The sequence below is a fragment of the Calypte anna genome, chromosome 7 (genome assembly GCF_003957555.1).
Source record: "Calypte anna isolate BGI_N300 chromosome 7, bCalAnn1_v1.p, whole genome shotgun sequence".
NCBI classification, from domain to species: Eukaryota; Metazoa; Chordata; class Aves; order Apodiformes; family Trochilidae; genus Calypte; species Calypte anna.
The window spans coordinates 28,666,928-28,694,014 of NC_044253.1; the positions used below are offsets into that span (position 1 = coordinate 28,666,928).

General features: G+C 37.4%; 1 protein-coding gene across 1 annotated transcript in view; it reads right to left on the reverse strand.

Moving 5' to 3' along the window:
* The window catches only part of PARD3B (par-3 family cell polarity regulator beta), a 385,985-nt gene that overhangs the window by 242,380 nt on the left and 116,518 nt on the right, over positions 1-27,087 (reverse strand). Inside the window, exons 3-4 of the mRNA XM_030454365.1 lie at positions 25,741-25,912; positions 13,577-13,686 (exon numbers count right to left, since the gene is read on the reverse strand). Of these exons, the coding sequence (XP_030310225.1) occupies positions 13,577-13,686; positions 25,741-25,912 (282 nt within the window). The remainder of the gene's footprint in view (positions 1-13,576; positions 13,687-25,740; positions 25,913-27,087) is intronic.

Sequence of the window (27,087 nt, forward strand, 5' to 3'; positions counted from 1 at the left end):
GAACTTTACCAAATTCAAAAGCAACCAAAGGGAGGATTCACTGCTTTCTTCTGAGAGTGAGTTTAGGACTCCTGAAACATGGTATATATCCTGCAGGCATGAGCAATATATTCTATACAAAAGTAGCTCCTAATAGAAAAGAGAACCATTGAGTGAATGGCATCTTTTCAGGTATCTGTGGGTAATCTCATGCAGGGCTTTACATTTCAACAAAAAAAGCACAGTGAAGGGAGCTTAACATTTTAGTAGGAAGCACTGGATACTCAGAACAAAACCATAAAATAACAGGAAAATACTAATCTATGTTACTAAACTAGTGCACTGCTGCATTTTAAGCTACCTGAAGCTTCCCCAACACACATTCACTCCTGTAAAATGGCAATGGAGTGATCAAGCCTGGAGATCACAAACATAGGGGTCTGAGGAGCTGAACTCAGCTCAAAAACCTGTCTGAACAGTGCACTTCCTCAAGTGGGAACTGCCTGCACCCCAGTGCTGTGAGCACAGGAGTCAAGGTTCTAAGAGGAACAGAAATAAAGCTTTCTATCTGCTATATCCTCTCCCAGCAAACAACCCCTCCCTGTTTAAATGGTTATGCATTTCTATAGCTACAAATTTATCTCACAAACCTCTATTGGAACTTAAATGTGAATAACTTCAGGGGTAATTACACCTTATATGAACTGAAAATTTGTTTTTTTGTGCATAATTCCCATGTTTATAACCAATTATAACTGCTACAAGTCTGGAAAATGCAAGGATCCAGGGAGCTGAATGCACTCAAAGTCTGAACAGGTTTTTTGTTTTTTTTTTTTGTCAAGCCTGAACTACATCTTTGTAATAATGAAACAGGAACTGTTTACCATATGAAAGCAACTATTATTTCTGCTGTTATGGCTATCTGGACTTCTGATAGCCTAAGACAAGCCAAAGGGGCTCCAATAATAACCTCAACTTATACGTCAAAGAACAGATCTCTGAAAAGAGAAATGACACAGAAACAGTAACAGACCTCGAAGGCTGATTTGATGGAAAAAACCTGAACACTTCAGAGTGTATTTCATTCATCCTCACAATCCTCTGGAAGACAGAACAGGCACAGCTGATCACTGATGGTGCTAAATGCCAGAAAATCTAACAGCAAAATGCTCTTCTCACAAACTCCTGCTCTAGGGAAAAATCAAAGGCTATCAGTATCTCAGTTCAGAGGTGTTCAGGACTCCTTTAAAAACAATTTTAAATTATTTCAAAAAATAATTCTTTGGTAAGCATGAGAACCTCTGTCAAAGAAAATGTTAGCTGTCTCTAATTAAGAGTATTTGGGTACTTACCTTTTAAGTAAAAAACACACTTAAGATTATAAATAAGCTAACATCTCTGACACTAGCAGAGTTAATAACATACTTTTGGGGGGTTTTTTTGATAGTGAAAAGACAGAAAATTCCTGGGTTTTTTGTTTTTCATTGAGATAAAACTGAAATGTACCAATGATTGCTGCTGGTTTTCCTCCTGGATTCACCTCAGAAATATTTATAGCAGAGCTTTCTATCTTTGTCTGCAAATGTCACAACTGAACTAGTGACTTTATAGAGTTTCTTGGTTTAATAACTATGGCGACAGACATAGCACATGTTCTGCTTCTGCCCCTCTCTGAAATTAAACAAAACTTATCAGGTCTAAACACTAGCTTATATCATTCTGTTCTTAGCAAAGAGAAGGAGCTGTGTACAGATAACTTATTTTTCACCTGTTTCTGCTTACTGCATATACCCTAACAATTCGGATTGATTGGCTAATGTTTGCAGACCTATTGCAGTGGCACAAGTGTACTACCTCCATTCAGCTTATTTTTAAAAAAGACAAACCAAGATGAAATGTTGTTCGTGCTCCTTCTTGATTTTATTTTAGCTCTTTGTTTACCTCTTCACTTCAGAGCACTTCCAATATGAGGCACAGTTTCAGTGTGACAACTCTGTAAAATTAAAATAGAAAAAATGTGCCAGCAGCAATCTGTTTTACATTGAAAAGCACAACAGCCTTGAGACAGGAATGACGACTTACGAAAGCAAGCTATAATGAACCCAGAAGTGCTATCTGCAGTAGGAAAAATGTATTAGACTGGAGGCTGAAAACTCCTGACACAACTTGTCTTCCTCAGTGGGAGCCTCCTGCTCACCAGTTGCAGTGTACAGTCAAGTCTGGCTCCAAAAGCAGGGGAAAATTTACAGTATGAATCCTCACACTTCTGCTGGTTAGCATTTCTTATTTGATTTGATCCCACTTCACATAAAAAAAAACAAAACCAAAAACCCACAGCACAGAAAAAAAGAGTCTGCAAGAGATGTTCCCCCCTATGGTCTGCCACTGGCTGGGCAGGCAGGAGGCCACTCCAGCAGCCAGAGTCCAGGGCATCCCCACCAGCCACCTGCCCTGCAGGGCAGGACCAGGAAAGCCACTCAGGACACAGTCCTGGAAAGCAGGAGCAGAGGCTGACATGCAGCTGCAGAGACATGAGGCTGTCAGAAGGGCAGGTGGCAGGGCCAGCAACCCTTGGTCCCCTGCAGGAAGAGGGCAGGGCTGATGCAGCAAGGAAGCCTCCCTGTGGCAGTGGATATGGATTAGCCCAAGAGGACTCCAAGCCTGCAAACTGGCTCCCCATTCCCCAATTCAAAAAAGCTCAAATCTCATGGCAGGACAAGGATGTTGTCAAGTATGATCCTAAGAGAAAGGTTAGAGACAGGTAAGAGTCTGCTCCCAACAGTACCAGTAAAAATCAGAGGTAGGTATGTAGGTAACGGTGCCCTTCTCAAAGTTCAGTGTTACTAGAAAATAAATTCTACTCTCTTTTGAGTTGTATTCTCAGACTCCTTTGCACAGACAGCCTTTCATCATCCGTGAACCCTACCATAATAGTCTAGTTCCAGCTCTTTTCACAACAATCTATATGAGGCACAATCTCATTGTCTTAAAATGCATTGTTAACAAAAGACATCATGTGAACATAAATACTACGTATGCCAAGTGGGTAGAAGTACTTTATACTGCTTTTCCAATGAAATACTTTCTGGCTAAAAAACATTTCTTGTAGGCTCAGAGACATTTTTTTGTTTTCTGCTTTGTTTTTTTTTCCTTTAAGAGCTGCTGAATGCTATGAACTTACTATCTAACATGAATTCATGCCATTTTACTTAATACACATTTATCAAAAGCCTAGATAAGCAAAATAAACAAGTTATAAATTACATATATCAAAGAGTATCTTCTCACTTGAATCTTGCATTGCAATCTGAAGTTGTCAATTAGCCCTAAATGTGCATGTTCTGTTGTTACAGAACGAACAGAAAGCTGGACCTGAAGTGATCTTACTAATTAACTAAATTTTTGTAAGTATTTCTGTAGCATTCAGTCACAATCTTATGAATACATAATAATATAAAATTAATTCTAAATATTGAATCATTAAGTCTTCAGTGAGTGAACCAGTAACTGTTTAAAGCCAGGTTGGATGGGGCTTTGAGCAATCTGGTCTGGTGGGAGGTGTCCCTGCAGGTGCTGGGGGGTTGGAAATGGATGATCTTTAAGGTCTCTTCCAACCCAAACCATTCTATGATCATTTTAACACAAATGAAATCACTATAAACATAGAATCTGCATGTCAGACCTGTATTTAATAGGTAACCAACATCAGATACTATGTAAAAGTAATTTTAACAGAACTAACATAAATAATGCAATGTTTTATTCACTTGTATTACAAATGCATGTAACTGGCAGCAGCCAATTCTCTCAAGTGTTATAATCTGCTGGCATGATACCATACTTTAAAAAAATAAAATATTATTTACAAGCACACTCATTCCCCTTTCCAATGAACTAACTTACCTGGTAATATCAGTGTTTGTATGACTGATGACATTAGCACAATAGCATCACAAATGTGCCTGTCAATACAGCCATTTGAAAATGACAACTACACACAAATTAGACATTGAAAGGTAAAAAGAAAAAAAGAAAAAAAAAAAAAAAAATAAAAAAAAATCACAGCCAGGCATTAAGCCATTGCTTAGTTCAATGTTTTGTAAACCCAAGGATGGCTTTGTTATTATTAGCAAGGTAATACCTAACTTAAAAGTATTTCTGCTTTTGACAATCTGTGAGGCTATGAGGTGTTTGAAAGAGAAAAAAATACACCAGATTCTCTTGTGCATTAATGAGATGGTCAATGTGACCACCACAAAGCATCCTGGCTAGCAATGCAATGGATGTTTCTATGAACAGCAATCTAAACAACTGCTCCTCTTCTGCATCACAGGCTGCAGTGCTTTCCTATGCTTAACAGCAGGGAATCAAGGATGGACAGAATGGCCTGAAGAATGGCCTAAGTAGAATTGACTTATTTTACCCCAAGAGGTAATTCTGCTCTTTAGAAGTTTACAGGGTATTTCTAAATAATAAATACATTGTGTAAAAACTTTTCTAACCCATTCTGACTCTTACTCTGAGCCTCCCTGATAGGAACACCTGGGGAGAACCTGTAATATAAGATTAGTTTAGTCTTTTCCATTTCTTTGACAAGAAGCAAAGCTTTCTGATTCTGGCCACTAGAGTGGTCTATTTCAGTCAGTAATATTTTCAGGATATCTTTTGTAGAACACTCTTCCCTCTCATACCTATTACTGAATTCACTCTCAAATGGAAATCTGAATCCAAAGCCATGCATACCAGGCATGAGGAAAATGTGAATACATTTATCTATGTAGTGTACATCAGCCACACTCTGAGCTGGTCCTGACGCCACAGAATTTTACCTAATATCATTAATTATGAAACCCACACCTTTGTGGACACAGACAGAAACATCTGTGGGGCATGGTAGATGCCTCAGAGTTCTGAAGAAAATGTTTCTATGTCTTTTTAAACCAAAAACTCAGTTAATTCACTAATTCCAGAACTTCTGAGAAACAGACTTGTCACTACCAACTGCAGCGTTTCACAGGATTGATTTATTTTTAAGAGGAAACATCCACACTTTGGTTATGGTTAGGGGATATCTTTCTTCTTGCTGACAAGTAACTGTTTATTCTTTGTGCCTTAAATTCCACTTAAGCTGTAGGCTTCCTGGCCTTCCCTGCTTTTAACATGCCTGTAACTTTTCACAAAAGTGTGTATTATGAAATTCCCCATTGGAATATGCCTCTTCTGCATTCAGAATTCATTTGGACTCTTATGGAATATGTCAAAAGAGGAGCCAATGAAGATTAACTGGCCCTTGCTTACTAATGCTGCTGGCAGAATGAACTTTACCACAGAACAATATTTGCTTGATTCCCATTCTGCTGCTTGAAGAACAGAAATATTCATGAAGATCATTAAAGAAAGGGAGGTGTAGGGGTGGAAGCAAACTCCAGATTTGAGGAGTCTTCACCACATTTTTTGGACTGACATAAGGCCACATGAAAAGAAGGGATTTTTCTCTTTTTTTCTGTACAGCTGACAGATCCACCATGCAGGATCCACCACATAGCCAATTCACCTCTGCAGGTGTTAAATATATAATCATTTCAGATGCACCACTGGTCCATAAGGCAAGTATACTACAAAAAACACAACAGCTTCTACAAGTCCAAGCTTGTGTCACTCCAAATGTGCTGTTAAATAGATAAAAGCATGAATGTCAACAGGGAGAGTAATTCTGCTAACTCTAAGATGCCATGATAGGCTCTCAGCCCAGTCATGGTACATAGTGCCATAAATACAGTGCTACGAGCATCCCTTGGGACTGATGCAAAGAAGAAAGCTGTTTGACTTGAATTTAACAGAGGAGCTGGGAATCGATATGTAGATTGAAACCTACATTAAATAGAAGTTCAAAGAAAGATGAGTTAAAGGCAAAAAATACTGCTATCATACTTAAAAAACAGAAAAATATTTTTTAAAAGCACAAGCCACTACTCAACTTGATTGTCAAGATATGGGAGCAATGGCTCCTGTAAGATCTCTCTTGGGCAGTTAAAGTATGAATTGTTTTTTCTTTTTTCTTATACTGCTTAGGAAGTGTAAAACTTTGAACTGGCCAATATGCTTCTTAAGGATCTGAACCATGTCATACAAACAACTGTGCTAGATCAGACCATAGGTACATCCATCCTAATTTCATTTTTTTTAACTGAAAAATTACTTATTTACTAAGTTATTTATTATATTTTATTTATTCAAAGTTATTTCAGAGAAGTTCAACTGTCTGGGTTATGATAAGAAGTCATATTAGCTTACAGGCTTACAGCATTGAAATTACCAACAAAAATGAATGCTAAGACATTTGTTCAAAATCTGGAATCCCCCTTACCCCTTCTGTATAGTGGTCTTAAATTTCTTATTTCCAACTCCAGCACTTCAAACACCTGCAACACCAAAAGCACACAGTACACAGAAGCACTAAAATATTCCTCTCTTCATTCTAGTAGACATTTTAAGAAACTTTCAAAAACCCCAGATGTGCAAGATTGAAAAAGCACTGTTGTTACTACAATGCAAAAACTGGTAAATCCAGATTAGCTGAGAAATCAGCAACACAGGAGAGCATATCCTTGGGTAAGGTCTACCAAATGGAATGGGTAATTTAGTGTCTAATGGACCTCTGCTAAAAATAAAACCATACCTCCTTTGAGTATGAATAACTATCAATCCTGTGAGAGAAACACCACCACAGATCTCACTTTCAGAGACACGGAATTATTAACCAAAACAAGAGCAGAGCCTCACACATCTGCAAGACAATGCACTAAAAAAAAATCCCAAATTAGCCTTTTCCTAATGTTACAGCAACATCTGGATCTAAGTATCAAAAAGTATCTTTCCAGTTGTCCACTGCATTGCTATGTTTATGGAAAGTGTTATTTATTTCAGCCTTTCAGTGGAACACTCACTGAGAATCTATTTTATTTTAGCAAAATGTTTCCAGAGCTTGACAGTAGATTACATGCATGAGCCCTGCTGTCATCTTCCACTTTTAATTTGACTGTCAGACATACAAGCAAACTCCTAATGTTACATTCCAAGTTCACCATCATGAACCTGTTGTATAAGCTGCCTGCTAAAAGCTGTTTGGATGGAATGATAGTTGTTTTGTAGGACCTCAAAGATGTAGCTATAGAGTATGAATACTCTTTATGTATATAATAATATACTATCTGTAAGAGATAATAATTTCATGATACTATATACATATATAATAACATAATATATACATAGGCAGCTATAAATATGTGGCAAGAGCATTGAAAGCATGAGGTTTTTTACCCTCTTTTTTTGGTCATAAATTCTTATTATATGAATTCTTAAACACAAAATCTGTAATTTTTCCACATTCTTTATAAGACAGGCCACGGGGGAAAAAGAAATGCAGAGAACAAAGGAGGATAAACATTCAGGTATCTTCAAAACAACAGCCAAGGTCCAAAATTTCGTTCAAAAAGAAGCAAAACCCAGCCCCCTACAAACAGGTTCCAGAACAATGGAGAACACTGATGCTTTTCATAACAGATTAACAATGAACAACTTTTACCAGCTGAATACTGTTTACAGATCATTTACATCATGGAACATTCACTATTAGCTCTTACTGAAATAAAGAACAAGAAGTCTACTTACCCTTCTAAAAAAAAATAAAAATGTATATTACATCCACTGCTCATGTTAAGCAATAGAGGTAAAACAATACACTTTTTTTGGAAATGTAGATTGTGCAAGGAACACAAACAAGATTTTTCCTCACACACCCCTACACACACCTCTTTGTACCTTAAAAGAGGATATTACCACAGGCCACATGTGTCCTTTTCCAGGTGATCAATTCAATATTTTAAAGTACTATATTTCATTTAAAGTATTACATTTCATTTATATTTCTTAGTTCTTCCTCTACAGTTTAAAATATTTTCTATTTGATGAAGAATGCCACAGCACACAGTAAAAGAGAGGGGAAAATAAGCAGTGAAGGGTTGAAAACAACAGAAATAATGGAGAAGGAATGGCTTTTGTCAATTTGAAAACCCTCAGCTAGCTGTGTAGGGTCTTTAGGAGCAACAATTTTTTGTGGTGTAAGAGTGCCACACAGCTCTGGCTCCTGCAGTGCCTCCCACCAACAATTTCAAAACTAATTCACTCCAGATGTCCTTCTGATCATCTAATCAGACATCAAAAGTACTCCACTGACAAGCTCCTGGGCTGATTAAGGGTGTTCTATATGTGTTCCACAGCAGAACCAGACACACAGTAATTGCTTTAAGAATAGATTCACCTGCATGAGAATTCTTTTTTCAAAAACTGTTTGCAACTCCCCAGAAAAAATTACAGAGAATCCTTTCAAATCTCAGATCTTCAGTTCAGCAGCAGTTACATTATAAAAATGAAATTTTCCCCAGAAAAAAATAAATTGCTTCCACAATTCAAAACCCTTGCTATTTCAAATGACAATGAGACAACACTGACTCAAGGAAACAGTCTTGCCTCTACCCTGTGACATACATTGTAATACCTAAGATGCGTTTCTATCTCTACTTATTTTTGTCTAATTATTATATGTCAACAAGCACTGGATCTAAAGCATTACAAATGTGCTATCCTTCCATGACTGGAGAATCCTGAAGAATCACCAGATTTCTCCCAATACATGGTATTTATTCTTCTCACAGCTCACCTCCTGGAACCACGTTACTAAGGGAGAACTGAAATTCTTACACACACAAAGGAACCAGAAATAAAACCTACCAGACTTAATAATAAATCTCTATAGAATTATTATTATTTATGGATTTATGATTATGGTGATTTATTATGAATCCTAATCTCTCCAGTAAACAGACTGGAGAGAATTTTTATTTTCTAGAATCAGACAGACCACAAGACCCTCAGAAAATCATGGAATTGTTAATATTGGAAAATACCTTTAAGATCATCCAGTCCAATCTGTAAACCATTGCTACTAACCCAGCATTCCCTCATGGCAGTGCAGTCTCTTAGCTCCAGCCTTGTCAGAAACCAGTGGATCTACCCAAGTTATACACAGCATTATTCTATCACCATGTCAACAAAACCTTTTTTGGCCTGCTTTTAAGTGGCCCGATGAGAGTAAGTAGTATTTCTGCCTTTTTCTTATAATAAAATACCCACACACTTTTCAAGTATTACTGATGATTATCTCAAAGCCAGGCCTGGATTGTAATATATCACTATGTTTACATTTGTACATGGAAAAGTATGGAACAGGAACCTGGAGCTATATCCTTAAACATGCTCACATTATGCTAATCTGCCAGCACTTCATCAGGAAGGCTAACACATTGCAAACACATCAAACTAGCCAGAAGAGCCAGTGGAAGTTTCCACCTTTTTTAAACAAGGGCTTGAAACATAAAAATGTTCTGATTACATATGAATCTTTTCCAAAATTGCAAACTATATGTCCACAATGCATAAAATGCAGTCAATTTCAAGTCACATATAGGTAAAATTTGAAATTCCATTGAACCAGTGGAATAACTCTTTCATTGATTCAGCATCTCACTATATTTTTATATACAGATCAATGCAATTTAATCAGACACTCCCATTAACTCCAAGTTAACCAAAGTATTTATTAGGAAACATGCAACTATAAAAGAAAAAAAAAAAGTCATGCAGAATGTAGCATCCCCATAAATAATCAACAAGTTAGGAGGGTGACACCTGAATACAATCAGAATTAATGCAAAACTCCCATCAGCTTTAGCAGGACCACAATTCTCCATCTAAAACTCTTGACAGATCCAGACTTAAGACAGCAGGGAAGTGTGTCCCTGAGCAAAAAGAGAGAGAAGCAGAAAAAATGAGAAGAGGGGAGAAGCAGCTCTAGGAAAAAAAGTTCAGAAGTTTTAATTATACCACAGCAATTACTACCTGGACAAACTGTATTTAACAAAAGCAGCAAAACATTTTCTGCTCCCCAAAAGTTCAAAACACCAAACCAACAGAACCCAGCAGTTCACACTTTCTGCCTTGCTCCATTCTCTTTATCAGAGTTGAAGCCCAGGTAGAAGGATCCAGCCAGGGACTTCTGAGTTACTGCAGAGAACCTGAAACTGCAGCTCCTCTCAGCAAGCTGGTGACAAGTGGTGAGCAAGTTTTAAGTGGCCAAAGGATGCTCCCTACCTCTGAAAGGCCTCCACCATCTCAAGCATGGCCAGGGCTTTATGATTATACCTAGACAGAAGAGCTTAACAGTTGCCTTCACTACAAATACATTTTCTTCAATAACAAATTCAGATGTTTTATTATCCTTTTCTCCCCCCTGCTCATAGTCCAGATTTTTCAGTGGTAGCTATCATGATAAGGAAGGGGAGGTCTGGATGAAAAAAGAAATTCCAATTTTGTACCATCTGTTAAACAACTTCCAGTCTGAGAGAACAGATGCTGGACTTCACTATCATTTTTTTATTTATCTAGAAGTATTTTGTTAATTGGGGCTAAAGTGACAGCTAAGACAAAATAAGTGTCAATAAACTATGGAAGAACAAGCTCAAATTATGCTCAAAGTACCTGGTCTCAAAAAAGATTTTGTAATTTTGGTAATCATCACATGGCATGAAAGAAAAAAAAAAGACAAAAAAAAAAAAGGAAAAAAAAAGAAATCTTCCTTTGAATGAACAGGACATCTGTTCATTCAGAACAGAATATATGTTCTGCTTATATTCTATAAATATGATGAGCAGCTCAAATGATTCATCAGGTTCATCCAGTTCACCTGAACTGAACAGCATTTTTCTTATGTGACCGTTTTATTTTATGTGTGTCCTGCAATCTTCTAGAGATAAATCTGTGCTGTCTTCAGAGAGTCATAAAATCACCTCTCAATAATCTGATCAGCTAATGGTGTTTCAGTACATACTCTATAAAAGAGCATGTAGTGCAAAAATGAGTATTTCTACATAGTACCAAACTGCCAGTTCCACATGTGCCAAACACCAAAATGCCAGAAGTGCCCAAACTTAATTAAGCTGCCTCTGTAAGTCAGTGTCAATTACAAAGTGATTGCTAAAATAATTGGGGCTTAAATACAGACTTAATTTTTTACTACATGCACTGAAAACTGTTTAATCTACCAACTACTCTGATTTTTGCAACTTACATATGACTGAAAGGAAGAAAAAAAAAAGTACCCAATTGTGACAAAGGAAATACAGTAGTGATTTTAAATTTCCAGCAGCAATATACAGAATAAATTAATTTTCTCTAAATACTGCTTTACCACATGCATAAGAGCATCACTATATTCAGCAGTTTGTGCCATGTTTTTTCATACCAGATATCGATTCTTCCCCATGTTTTAAAAGAATCTGTAACTAATTTAACCTATGTTAATTAAGCTTTCTGTGCTTCCCCAAACATTATGCCAAAGCATATTTCAGTATGATTGATGATGAGAGTTTTAGAAATGCTACTGTCACAAGAATATGAACTGGTGTAATATATTTTGCTGTATAAATATGTGTGTATATATAAATATATATATTGCTGTAACAATATATTACTATATATTTTTGCCTTAACAATAAAATCTTTCAAACTTTTGGTCTTTTTTCTCCCCACTTATATTACATTTTTAAAAATTTAAGAGCCTTCTGCACTTATTATCTGCACTTCTTATCTGCACTTATTATCTGCCTTCTGCACTTATTATCTGTCCAGCTTTTCCTGTTACCTCTATAGCTGATGGAGGGATGCTCTGTGTTTTGGGCACAGTGAATTCCTTTAGGCCTAGAGGATTCTTGTGTACAGATGCAACTCAGTGAAGCACAGTGAGGTTTTAGCCTTCAAATATAATTGCAGTCCTCATACATTAGCATAAAATGCACTTTTTATCACTAATATTATATACTACAAAAAAACCCCAAACCTGATGGTCAAAACAAAACATTTAAAACAACAAAATTTTGCCCATTTTTCCACACATTTCCCTGGTTATAAAATATCAGAGGTCAGCATTACAGACTGACATAATCACCTAAGTTCCACATTTATCAGCTTTGCAAAGAGATTACGATCTGCACTGTTAACCACTTACTCAACCACTCAACTTCCTAAATCAGTATTTCATTAACATGTAAGTGCTTGCATCAAGAAAAACCTCTCAGTGCAAACAGGTCTGACAAATGACAAAGGACTCTAACAAAGTTCAGCCCCTTGTAACATCATAATGGACTTGGACAGTCAGCAGCACTTTTAAAATTGCACTACATAGCAACTAACACAAACCATTGCAAAATAAGATGCATGCTAAGTAGTCAGATGCACACATATTTGGCCATGCTAAGAGAAACAGTGAACAGTCGATTAAAATCCTGGGCTGGCCTTCAGAACTGAGACCCATAAACATAATCTACACAGTAGCCATCTGGCTTTCTGTTTACTTATCTCATTCAAATGAATTTAACTAGAAATATGGTCCAAAAAACATCTTCAGCTGAAAATGTTCCCGCCTTCAGGATATGTTGCTGAGTGCCCAGTTCTTTCCTTCCACTCCCTAATGTGCCAATATGGCCATTTGGGGAATCTTGCTATAAATTAGTTGAGAACTAGGCTGAAGTGTCCCCCTCCCACCAAACAATGTGGCTGGGGGGTTCTGAGTGGTTTTACATTTTGGAACAAAGCAGTGACAGACTGGTTTACACAACTGGGAACAGAGTGAATTGCACCATTGTATAGGGAAGCTAAAGGTGAAACAGTATAAATTTCACAAGCAAATGAAAGCAGGCACAACTGCACCATCATTTAAGCCAGCACTCATTTGGCATGAACACAGAAGCAGACCCACCAGAGCTTTCTAGGCAAACATCCAGTCGATGAAAAAGCTCCATCCTGCATGATACCCTTATGTATCCCAGCTGACATTCAGAGATTCTAAAGAATTTCATCTTTCTAGAAGTAATATAGGAACACCTTCCCCAAACACAAGCACAAAGCTCCAGGTTTTAAAGTTGCAAAGTAAAAAAGGTGTCCCAAGTGTGACCAAAACAGTATAATTTTTAGAAATTTGAAGACAGCCTGTAAAATAACATCTGGTCATCTGATTAAGAGTTACTGCTTCATCATTAGTTGTATCTTTACACTGATATTTAGCAAATTATGTTTGAAAATAAATTTCCACTCAAAAGGGAATAAAAAGGGAGAGAAAGAAGAGACCATGCAGGGAAGTAGCAGGGTGCCAAAGGAAGACAGAAACACCATTAGAAAAAAATGGAAGCGAAGCATATTAAAGGAGAAGTCCATTCCTACAAGTTCAGTCCCATTCCAGTGCCTTAAGTCACCACTGGTCTTCGTGTAAAACTCTTATTAAAAAAAAGAAAAACAAACAAAAAAACAACTGTTAATATTATCTAAAATAACCACTTTGTCCAGAGGGAATTCTCTCCTTCACAGAAAATGAGTATTATACACTTTGCCTTAGATTCAAATTCAAACAAAGCTTATCAAATTGCTATATACCAACCAGTAAAAACAATTTTGCTTTTAAAACTAAGGTGAGCTACATGACACCTACTGCCACAAAATTCTTGAGACTGTAGTCACTGGGATGAGAAGCACTTGGGTGAAAGTCAGGTGGTGGGCCCAAAGCTGGATCACTACTCCTTCGTACTAGAAGAGGTGTGCCTAAAAGAGAAAAAGAAGAGCAATGGTTCAAGGGTGCTACAGGAACACAAGGTAAAGCTTCATGATTTAACTAAGCAAGGTGTACAGCATTTGTATTTAAGTTCATATGTGGCTATATCCATCTGGGAAATTACTAGATTTGATGGTGGAGGCGTGCCATTAAGTATTTATTAAACTGAAGAAAATAAGAACATTTTAAGCTCTTTTATAAAGACTTCCATCCCTGAGCTGCTAAATTAGGTGAAAGCTCTTGACAAACAGGAGAAAACAGCACTTTTTTCAAAAAATAAAATGAGCTGAATATATCTGTGACTACATGGATGATCAAGTTCTGACAGGAAATTCATGTGCTTGATCTAACAGAGAACTGAACACAGAAGAATTGGGCTGCTCTTGTGAGTTCTACAACTGGAAGTGGTTAACTAAATCAGACTTTTTACTGCCCACTAAACACAGGTCTCGTTGTGCTGTTCTCCACTAACCCACCAAACTAGGATCTCACACTCTTGTTTTCAACTATTCTTAACATTCACCTGGTTTACATCCAAAAGCCACAGTGAGCAACTACGTGCCTCTCCCACATTTATAACCTCTATGGAAGGAGGCTTTGAATCTGCTGTTATGACCACGTATATACCTTGTCAAAAATTTTATTTCCATCTGCTCACAAGATGAAGTAGCCCTTCACTACTATCACCATGCCATCCTAACCTGAGGCATGTAAATAACACAGCAGGCACAGGTTTTTAGATACAGAGGCAACTGAAAGATAAATGGACAACTCCTTATGTTGAATCATTTAGCATCTATGCCTTGAGCTGGCTCTGCAGAGACAGCCTAAATAAGGATATAAAGAGGAGAGGGGCAAGAGATTTTATTCTCAGAAGATCTGCCTCTTACTACTGACTGCCACAATACCCAGGGAACAGACCCAGGCAGATGCAGCTATTTCAGAGAAGCAGCAGTGGAGACTAAAGAAGCTCTTGCAGGCATCTCCAATTAGACTCCCCAACTATTCCTGCCTATGAATATGTTGTCTGGGAATAACCTTAAAGACAAATCAGCAACTTCTAGGGACACAGTGGTCCAATTAGCAGAATATGCTATAAAACAGTCCCTTGCATAACTTCAAGGTAGAGCATGACAACTTTATAATATGAGAGAGGAATTTCTCACATTAGCCAAATTAAACAAAAATTACCTTTTTTTCTCTGAAAATCTTTCGAAATTAAACTTATCCACAGGCAAACAACAACAACAACAACAAAACAAAAAAACAAAGCAAATAAGAAAAACCAAACCAAAGCAAACCTGAAGAGAACATTGGTCTAAGATAATAATTTTTCAAACCTTGCAAGTGAATGAAAATAATAACTGCCAGTCTTAATATTAATTACAGTGGCTGGGAGTGATGGCAGCCATAACTTCTAGATCTATAAGTTTGAATGTATACCAGTTTCCTCCTTAGAGAAATTCTAACAAAACTGGAGTGACTGTACCACACTCCCTCTCAGAACGAATTTGTAATTACAGCTGGAATAAAAACCAGCACCTGATGCTGGAAACACTCAGAAAATCTAATGCTCTTACCCTTCCTCATAGCAAGCAAAGCAGATAAGCCTTTCTATCTCCATATATGTTAGAAACCAGTAAGAAAAACAAATATAAGGCCTAAATTTGTGTCCTGGTATTGAAGCTATTCTCAGAAATCAAAGAGTGAGGTGGTTTTTTTGTTGTTGTTGTTGCAAGTGATTATCATCTTGATATCAAGACCTATGCATGTTTTTATAAGGTGACAGAAGAAAGGGATTGATCACCAAATTTGTCCATTTTGTTTGATTTTCCAAAGGTGTATGTTGGTTAAAAATCCCTAAACACCTCCATCAAATATTCCTGTTCTTCACATGGTGCCAAAGAGAACTTTTTGGGAATACAACTCCCTAAAAATCACTTGTATCAAGCTCACGCCTTCTCCCAAAGCCAACACTCTGAAATTACATCTCTCCTTTTCCTCAGCTGCCTGCTACAACCAACTCTTCATTCCTCTGGCTGATAGAAAGATTAAGTTTCTTATCACTGTGACTGCTGGGAGACAGGACCCTCATTTGTTCCAGGGCCTCCCAGATTCTGCAGTAGTTGAAAGATGTCTCCTGTACTGCACCATTCACATCATGCTGCTCTAGTAAGACAGGACCATACTTCGGCACTTCTGTTTGCTCCCTGTACTGACTACTGCTACTTGGACAAAAACAACAGGACTTTATGACTACTGTCTACAATGATTTCTATTTTCTCCCCATTTCTTATAAATTTTAAGGTCCTACAGATAATTTTCTTGTTGAGGAGAAAACTAGAGTTGGTGCTGTTTGTTTGATTGTTTGGGGTTTTTTTTATATATTTCCTGACATGTAACATAATTTCTGGTACAGAGATATCACAAATTCCAACAACTGTGAATGAAGTCAGCTGAAGTCTTCAACTAAAGTTACCCAGAGCAGTCTCCTCGGCCCTCACTGGTTTACCTGCAAACACCACAAAGACACTGGAGCACAAACCCAACTTTTTATTAGACCAAAGTAAATTGAACCAAAACGCCTTCTCTCATAAGGGAAAACAAATGGCAAGCAGGAAGATTAGATGAAAGACTTGATAAGAAGCAGTACTCTCCCTCAGCGGGGAGAATCACTCTCAAGAAATAGCAATTCTCAATGGCCCCTTAACTGATCAAATCTCCTTAATCTCCTCTCTTCTCTGCAGCTCAGGATGCTCCCTATCATAAGAACACACTCCCTGCCACTTCCAGCCCTCACTTCTCCCACAGGCTCCTTTCTTTTTGCAGCCTCTCCTTGCCTTTTCTATACTGCACATGCAGGGCCCTCGACAGCCAAGCTGCTCTCTTGAGTTCCAGAGGAGAGAAATCTCTCCTAATCCCACTGCCCAGAACTCAGTCTGTCTCAGGAATCAGACTACATCCATTATACACACATAACTCAAATTCGTTCAGTTTTCATTTGCAATGGATGAAAAACAATCACTGATAACATTATTAAAGACAGAATATGGACAGTTTTTTTACTTATGAGATTCTGTCAGCTGTTGTTTTTTATTTCTGTCAGGAAATAGACTTTTGCCTTTCTCCTTACCACTTTCCTTTTGTCATTCTGTGTATCCACACCATTCTACTCATGCTATTGCATTTGTGCTGAACATTTATAACAACCAGTGCAGCCTCAAGTATAAGATTTTTCCCTGAATGATGAGGCACAGAAGACCTCTGTAGTGAAATGAGGCAACCAGGTGCCACTAATTGCCAGGCAGTGGGCATGAGCTTGTGTTAAGCCCACCTGTGCCTGATCAGGGCAGGCCCCAACTGCGCATGAGCAGGATTAGGGGGCCAATAAAAGGTGAGGCTTGAAGCACAGGCTCAGCTCACTCCTGGGCTAGCCAGCAGAGAGGTCAGTTGCTCTTGGAGCAACAGCACCAATCCGGGCTAGTCAACTCTGAGAGCCATAGGCTTGGAGCATTCCTCGTGAGTCTCTGCTGGAACACCTGGTTGGACCTAGAAGTGCCATTCCCTAAGAGAGGTTCGTTTTGCTACAGACCTCCCTTCTGCATACCAAAACAACCATACAAACTCATTACTTACAAGAACCACTACTCTGTGCCAGATTAGCACTTTGTGTTTTAAACTTAGGAACTCAGTTATAAAAGCCTCGTTGTCCTCATCTTGCTACATCAGTAATTTACAGTACCTTTTCTTATACCACAGCACTTTCTAAGCACACATGGAAATCTCAGACTCATTCACAAAACACATTCTTTGACAAACCTGAAAAGAAAAAGTTCTGTGGTTTTCCTTTCTAAAAGGAAACTTAGTATCATGTAGCTTCAAGTCATGTAGATCAATCTTCTGCTTTTGCTAATGACACCCAGAAAAATCAGTGTCTACAGAGCTTCATGGCTAAGTGTATTTTCCCTAAATTTTCATGTTTTGGAAATACGGTTTGTAAGCGTAAATATGGTTGAAACAAGCAGATGGTAGAAACTACAACTAGCATTTAGATTTAAATTGGTTACATTAAAAAAAACACAACCAAAAAAACCAATCACAAAAGCCCAGAAGAGGATTACTGCCATTTATGCACAATTAAAGACTTAAAATTTTACTTCAGCCTTTCCACAGATACAAATGAGCATTTGAGGCTGGGATGGTGCAGACTGACCACAAATGATGGGTTTAGCACCATGCAACCCCAGATAAATAATGTAAGGTTTGGAGTTCAGGGCAGAGGAAATTTGGATATCCAGCTCCACACCCTGGCGTCCCCCTGAACTCTTCACAGTCTCTGGGCTCTCAGTTCTAGCATCAAATTCGATGCCCCAGTTTTAGACACCCAGGGTGACCACTACCACAAAAGAAGTTTACTCAAACCTCTCCTTAATTTCACTCTTTTGCTCCAAAGTCTTCTTGCTCAGGAAAGCACAATTCACCTCAAGGATGAAATCCTTTTATTTTTTAGATTGCAGTTTGCTAATACAGGGCCAAATTCAGATAACTGCTGTAGACAACATCACCCATCAGCATTTTCAGGAGGCTGTGCTATCTATAATGCAGTGAAATTATGTACTAAAAATCTATTTTAGCATTGCTGTGACTGCAAACACTCCTGGATGACTTTTGGATAAGCTGAAAAGTCAAGGAACATAGGATATTGAAGTACAGTTGTTGCCACTGCATCAGTGGCAACAAACATTCTATCAGTTTTGGTTGTTTTTTCCAGATAACAGGGAAAAATTATTTTAGAGGAGAACAAAAGATACACTTGGACAGAATACCACAAGTGGGTGGAAAGAGATTTAGAATAAATCACAAATAAATCACACAAAAAAGGAATAATTTTAAATTCTGTTACCACATAGAAAAATGATGACTATTACGGGAAAAAAACAGTCCAGTTAAGTGTGTTTCAAGTTATCAACTGTTAAAGGCCATACCAATGACATTTACTCTGCTGCCTCCTTCCAAATTACACTTGCCTGGACAAGTGTAACTTTTTTCACACCTGCGTGTGCCTCAGAATATTTTTTAGAGCTCCTTCTTTGCAAATCACAACAAAATTTCAAGTCAGAACCGGAAAAAACCCCATAAGTTCTATGGATATACACACAAATATGAAATTGTACTTTGCCATAGACAGTTATTAGACAGGCTGGAAAACCTCTGAGCAGACACAACAAAAACAACCACTATTTAAACCAGGAGGTCAGAATGACTTTTTAACTGGTCCTGTTGTGAAACAGTTCAGGCACTGGAAATAAAATATTACAAGCAAGATATTAATTTATGTGTAAATATGGGAAAGGTCATTAATATGCCTGTTTATCTTCTTTTTATCAGCAAATGTTCAAGTTAATAGGCATACAAACAGTTCTGTCAGCATTTTTTAAGAGCACTAAGCCATCAGACTGGATAAATTTGGTTACCCTCAGATTTATGGCTTAACACTGCCTGAGGCATCATGTAATGGTTTTACCATGTACTTAAAGTGTAGCTGACATTAGCTTGTACATTCTACATTGTGATAGGAGTGTACCACTTCTTTTTAATTTTTTTTAATATGTAATGCTCTAATTATTTAACTTTTATATTTAAAGCTAACTCAAATTGTACTGATAGGTGCTATTACAAGAAGCTGTGTATTCTTTCTGAAGTACATATTGCACTTAATAAATTCCTATGGATACCAGATTAGATAATATACCTAGCTTATTAACTAGGATAATGTAACAGTTAACACAATTGGCTTACATCTATCTATAAACAGATGAAAATCCATTTCCAACAAGCTCTTTCTTTTACATAATTACCCAGTGCAGAACAAAGTATTACCCTAATACTCTAAATGAAGCATAATTTTTACAAAGATTAAAAAAAAAAGCAATTACCTACAAGTAAAACTCAGTAAACATCTTAAACAGAGATTATTTTGGGGTGGTGTTCATGGATGCCATAGATTTCAAGAGAATTATTTTCTCTAGCTGCATGAATTATAAACATAGTAAGTCAGATTTCAGCTCAGAAGCACAAGAACCATTTTCAGGTTTATGACTGCAATGAAATTTCTTTGGTCTTGTCATTGCAAGAAATCATGCCAAAGGAAACAACTACAGTGTATTTACATACAGTATTTCAATCATTAAATTAAACTAGATGCCATTTTCAGGATCAAAATCCACATCCATATGAAAAAGAAAGTTATCCACTTCTCATCTTATGGTACTATGTATCTACAGAAGCCATACAAGTAATACTGCTACTTGCTCCCTTTTTCAAAATTTCTCTTTAAAAGCTCCCAGTTGAAGGTCAGGGTTCAGCTTGGATTTTAATCAGGTATTTTTTTCCTGCAGTCAAGGGCACAACACACATTAGATCCAGATTATTTGCAGAATCTTCTCACATTTATCAAAGCACTGCTCCTATTTTAAGCTCCTCATGAGACTGACAGGGAGCACACAGAGTTACCAGAGTGCTGGGAGCTCCATGACTCCACTCCAAAGGGTCTTGCAGATACCTACCTATCTGCAGATACTGTGTGGAAGAAACAAGTCAACACCTTGTGGAAGAGACCAGAAAAAAGGTCAGGAGCTGCAGGAGAATCCTGCTGGCGCAACAATTCATCACCTCACAACAGGGAGTTGTGGTTTATTTTTTTAACAACCCAAGCTCTAGCAAAACGTGCAACTCTTATCCTTGCTGGGCAGACTGATGAGGAGCTTTGTGAGAATACTCTATTACCAACAAGAATCAGCACTCTCCTCTATAGGCTGGGCTTTCTCTTCTTCTCCAGTTGAAACATCTTTGTGAATTGCACCATGAAGCACCTACTGACTGATGCACAGCCTCCAACTTCCAGACTTAGACCCAAGATTAAAACTTAGAGCAGCTTAAAACATGTAGTGTTTTGAAAGTATCATCTGGGAAAAAAACAGTTGATCTCTGTTACATCAGAATTTCCACACATGCCTATGCCAAGCCGTCTGGTTTGGGGTTTTTGTTTTGAGTTTTTAAAATGTAATCTCTTCTAAATGGCATTCAGATGGAAATTTAATATATTCAGATACATGTAAATATCTGTCATCTTAGTGATGTCCATCAGTGTGTTGGACACACCAAAAAACATCACCTTATTAAAAGATTGTTTTTTTAATCAATATATTATCTGTAGAATTTAAATCCATCATTTTAGGCTCATATATCCTGTAAGATTTTAAAACTAATAGACTCTTGCACCAGGTTTTTATTCAGGTTGAAAGGTGAAAACAAGCATTTCTTTTGTTTCAATTCCCAGCTTCAAATGAAATACTTACTGAACTTCAATAGTTGAATATACTGACACATAGAAAATGTTCTGTGCACTTACAAAATCACCGAATCACAGAATGTTGGGGGTTGGAAGGGATCTCAAAAGATCGAGTCCAAGCCCCTTGCCAGAGCAGGATCAGAGTAAATAACACAGGAACACGTCCAGGTAGGTTGTATTGTCTCCAGAGAAGGAGACTCCACAACCTCCCTGGGCAGCCTGTGCCAGAGCTGTCACCCTCACAGTGAAAAAGCTTTTCCTTCTACTTCTACTTTTCTTTCCTTCTACTAAGATGATTAAGGGAGTGGAACATCTCCCTTATGAGGAAAGGCTGAGGGAGCTGGGTCTCTTTAGTTTGGAGAAAAGGAGACTGAGGGGTGACCTCATCAATGTTTTCAAATATGTAAGGGGTGAGTGTCAGGGAGATGGAGTTAGGCTCTTCTCAGTGGTGACCAGTGATAGGACAAGGGGTAATGGGTGTAAATTGGAGCATAGGAGGTTCAAGTTGAATATTCGAAAAAATTTTTTTACTGTAAGAGTGACAGAGCCCTGGAACAGGCTGCCCAGGGGGGTCGTGGAGTCTCCTTCACTGGAGACATTCAAAACCCGCCTGGACACGTTCCTATGTGATGTACTCTAGGTGGCCCTGCTCTGGCAGGGGGGGTTGGACTAGATGATCTTTCGAGGTCCCTTCCAACCCCTAGGATTCTATGATTCTATGATTCTTTACACAGAACCTCCTGGGATCCAGCACAGGTCACAGTGCCAAAAGCTGGTTTAAGACTTCAGCTTCAGCCAGCATAAGTTAGAGATACCTATACACAAATACAGGTCACTTTTCCACAGTTTAACCCTTTAATTTTCTTCAAACCCATGGAATTTTAACTGTACATCTTCAGTATCACTTTGGTAGCATTTTGTGGTTAGTAGGAGAATATTAAAATAATTTTTCAAATATAATTAATGGCATTTTAAGGACTACTACAAATTACAGTATTAGTATAGGTTTCTGTATTATTTAAGTATGACCTGTGTTTTATATAACTGACCTAAATTAAGAACCTTTTCCATTTTGAACTTTCCTTAAAAGAAAAAAAAAAGTCGTCATATCATGATTACTTTCTGTTCTGGACATGGTGAAGTAGTTTCAGTTTAAAATTTCAAACTTTTTCCTACCAATATGAGAAGACATTAACATACAAGAGTGAAAACTCCTGAACTGGAAACTGCTGGTAAACTTCAAATAATTTTAAGAACATAAGAATAGCTATGTTGGGTCCACCTCAAACATTATTCTGCAAGTAGCAGTTGCAAGAAACACTCAGGGAGAGAGCACAATTGATGTTGTATCCTACTAGCTTGCAAAAAATTATATTTAAAAGATTTCCAAACCAAAGTGGCAGACCTCTATGTTTTAGGTCACTGATGAGCCACCTCCTGTGAATTTGTCTAATTCTATTCTAAGTCATTGATTTTAGGCCTGCAACAGTGAATTACACAATTTACTTGGATGCTTCACAAGAAAAAGTTATTTGGGTTTTTTTTTGCTTTGTAATCTGTTAAATATTATTTTGCTTGATTCTCTTAGTTTTTTCATAGTGAGGAAAACTAACAATCATTTTCTATTAATCTGCCTCAATATTTAAAAGGTAAGGTTACTATTTCTGAAGGGAAGTTCAAGACAGACTCAATTCCAGAGGGACAGTTGTCCCTTTTTGTGGGAGAGTTAAGGAAGAGTTGACCAAAATACTCTGCAGGATTCATCTTTCTAGTGAATATACTACATCCTTCCTTTACTTAATGTCTGCAGCAAACAGACATCCCTGTAACGAAGTAATGAGTTACAACATATTGAGAGGGAGGTACAACTTTTGCCAACTATGTCCAGGAGGAGTAAATTTACAACTCTCCATTTTACTTGGATGATATTCTAGATGTCTGTTGTGAGAAACAATCAAAATTTGAAGTGGTACTTCAAAGGAAAAAGAGAAAATATTAACTACCAACTAAGGTTCTTGAAAGGGTAAATTAAATAGAAAGCAAAGGGAAAGGACTACAAGGCAATGGGCAAACTGACTGAATCACACAAAGAGACAAATTGATCACTACAATTCTTTAAAACCATATTAAACTCAATAATGCAGAGGAAAAAAAAAACCTATCAAATGCAGTGTTATCCTCATAAGACCCATGAGAAACAGCACAGAACAATGCTTGATGCACTATTATGACAGCAGCCTCCCAGTGCAGAGAAAGCATAAAGCTGTATTTGGTTAAGGAAACAAGCAGCATTTCTTCAAATCAAAGAAGACAGCAAATGCTTTTATAATATTTCTTTTGAAACTTACCAATTTCAAGATGTTAATTTCCCTTGAATCATACAGGAGAGAATTATTGAGTGCATGTAGTAGATTCAATGTACTGACTGACTGGATTGTTCCAATGAACAATCAGCCAAAAAAACTGTCAGTGAAGGATGAACAGGATAATTTTAATGTAAGAAAAAGTGACTTTCCTAAAGTGTTTCCATATCTCCCCAAATCATGATCATGTGGTTTCTTCTGCATTTAAAAAGATACTGTCTCTATATCCATATTATCTCAACACCAACTTGAAACAGGACTAACCAAATTTATGGTGTTTAAAATGCCCCCTGGTCTATTTACAATACTGCCACTTCAAAGCAGATGAGAAAGCAACAGAAGCCTTTCCAACCTCTGCAAGATGCAACATTCATGTCCTGCAGTTGAAGCCCTATCAGACCTGTCAAAGGAGAAACTTCCAAAAGCTCCTGGAAGAAGCCACTCTGCAGATACACTTCAGAAGGTTAGTAGGAACAGTTCCTGAAACACAGCTCTAAAATGGAAAACAACACTTGCTCACTGTATATATATATTTAATCTCATCCTTGTTCCCAAAGCAGGAACCTTTTAAAAATTATTTAGATCTGTTAGCAAGTGAGTCAATTCAATAATCAGAGAGGCAGATTACTGTGGGTCGTGCATCAATGACATCAATGTAATCAACTCCTCCTTCTAGTTCTTCATTTACTTTCAATTTGCCTCTACTGGAAATAAGGACATACTTAAGGGAACTGTACAGGAAAAATAAAGGCAAAAGTCTTACAGTCTTAAGAACTGTAATCTATGATGTAAAAACTAGAAAACAATTACATTTCAGAATGCAGACTGTGCTTACGGAGCTGACAAGTAAAAAAAAATAAATCATTTACCTAGTAAAATAAAGCAATCTGAAAGAGACCAATCGAGACAAATGCATTATACTTATGTCTTATTTTAAGAGGCAAGCACACATTTTAACTTCAAATATATATTATTGCACTAAAAAATAAATACAACCCTAACTATTTACACTTCTCCAGATTTCCGTCTCCTTTATACTCTATAGTAAAAGGATTCCATAAACACTATGAAAACCTCACTATCTGATAGCCTACTGGTGAGCTCAAGAACTTTAACTGTCTTACATAAATTCTGTGAGGCTGAAATACTCTTCTCTCCAACCCTCAACTTATGCACAACAGAATGCTAGACACTTTAATAATTGGTTTTTTTTAAAAATATGGCTCAGAAGTATATGGAGAACAATCTCCAGTTTCTGAAACATGCTAGAATGCTTGCACTGTTATTTAAAAATATGCAATAAATGAAATGGAAAACCATTCAACCATTGTAGCTTTAGCTACAAATGTTTCCTTAATCAAGCTTACCAAAATCACAGCTAAAATATATACAACTTATAGCAAGAATAACTCCTGAGCATTGTTAATCTGCTAAATGCTGTCAGCATTCTACTTCTTTACAGGCAGAAAGATAGATGATTCACCTTCAATCTTTTTTTGAAAGCTTCTGTACCTAGTATCTAGGTGAGAGTGTAGCCTGCTCTCAACCCAAGAAAATATTTAAACTGCATTGTGTTCAACATACAAGACTCTAGATCTTTATAAATGAAAACCAGTGCCTGAAATCTTGGTCTCCCAGTCACACAGGGCACCAGATTTGCAGCACACATGGTACCTTCTGATACAAGAGGGAATTAAGCAGAAACCTCTCAATCACAATTCACTCACCTGCAAGTCAGACAGGCAAATAGAGTATTCTGTGCAACTTCCACAGAGGCAAAGAGCTGAATTCTTTGCAACAAGCAATCTCCTTCTTTCTACATCCCACCCCCAAAATGGAGCACTAGCTCAAAGTCAGAAACAGTATCTACACCCAGCAGTTTTACACATTGCATTCTGGTTCCTCAACAAAAATGCTGGTTGTTGTTTTTTTCCCAATGACTTTGTTATTTGAAATTAACTTTGCATTGGTTTCAACTTTTCTGCTCTCAGATTACAATGAAGGACTGTCAGCAACCCACCAAGCCAAAGAAAGGAGGAAAAAAGAGACCTTTACAAGTATGAATGGGCATAACATACAGCAGGACACAAGACTCAGGTGGAAAATGCTCATGCTCAGTTGCAGTTTTCAGCACTGATGGTTCAAAAGCTGAGTTATGGCATTAAAAATTGTCTTCACTGAATCACCAAACAATGGGGTGCTAAAAACTATTTAAAAATACATACAATCACAGTACAGACATACTGAGAAAAGGAAAACAAAAGCAAGTAACATATATTACTGAAAAAACCCAATACAAAACAGAAAATATCCACGCAAGATATACATACCTAATTTAAGGGCAGAAGGAGTCACTTCAATCTCACCACCAATTGGCTGAAAAGCAGCAAGCTGAGCTGCTACTTCTGATTCAAAAGAGTCTGGGCTATTTCTGTCTGTCAAATCAGCACTGGTGCCATCAGTCTTATGGTGAGTTTCTTGCTCATCATAAACAGCAATCAGCTATCAAAACAAAACATAACACCATTTGTATATTCAAAGTATTCCCAAACTACTTTTAAAAAGGAAAAAAAAAAAAAGGCAAAACTTACCCTTCATTTGGATAATATATAACAATCTGATTTCAGAACAACTAACAATAAGCACAGAGATTCAAGAAAGGATGTACATTTGTGTTTAAACAAAATGACTTCAATATGGCTTACATATATATATATTCAGCACAGCCTGGTGCTGATGTGCTTTCTGCATGCAGCTACCATTCTGTCAGCATGCTACCAGCAGTGGGCATGCCAAAACAAGTAGGCTAAACATGCTTAAAAATACAGAACAGCATTTAATACGTAGAAGCTATACTGAGCAAGTTTTATATTTTATTTCTTAGTACATAATAATTATATATTAAGGAGTAGATACATTGGGCACAGTGGCAGTGTAGAGTTTCCCTAATCATCCAACTTTTGCCTCTAAGGATCAAAGTTTCTTTGTCCCGTGAGGGACACACAGGTCTCTAACACACCATGTATTTACCATCTCCTTCCATTCCCTCCTGCAGGCTTGCACCGATACTCTGCTTCTGAAAACTCCCCCTCAGACACTGAGTCTTCCACAACTTCAGGCACACAGAAAGTTCAAGCTCATGCAACAACAGAATGCCCATTCTGCTGTCCAAATTCACCTTAATGTTGACATGAAGAGGATTTTTAAAAAAGAATCCTCATCTAACCTGGTCCTTCACAAAGATCTTCCTTTTGGTCCCTAATAATACAAAGTGATCAGATAATGTGTTTATAGCCTCATCAACTGACTCAGATACATGTGGCTTTCAGGAAAACAGTTAACTGTGTTATAGTTTTGGAAAAGCAAACAAACAAATCAATTCCCAATGAATTGAACCAAATTAGAAGTCTTGCTGTCTCCACAAACACCCCAGAGCAGACAGAGAAGGTACCAGCAACAGTTTAAAGCACTTCTCCTGCCCTGCTACCTGATATAGCAGAGTTTTTTGTGCTATATAATGATACTGTCTAATAAGGATTGTACAACATACTTCATCTATTAAGGATATTTCACTTTTTCTCAACTCCGTAGGATTACCCTGAAGTTTTTCTTAGCTAAACCTGAAAAAGACCCCAACACAATGTCAAGATACGCACAAAGATGAGCTTAAAGCATTG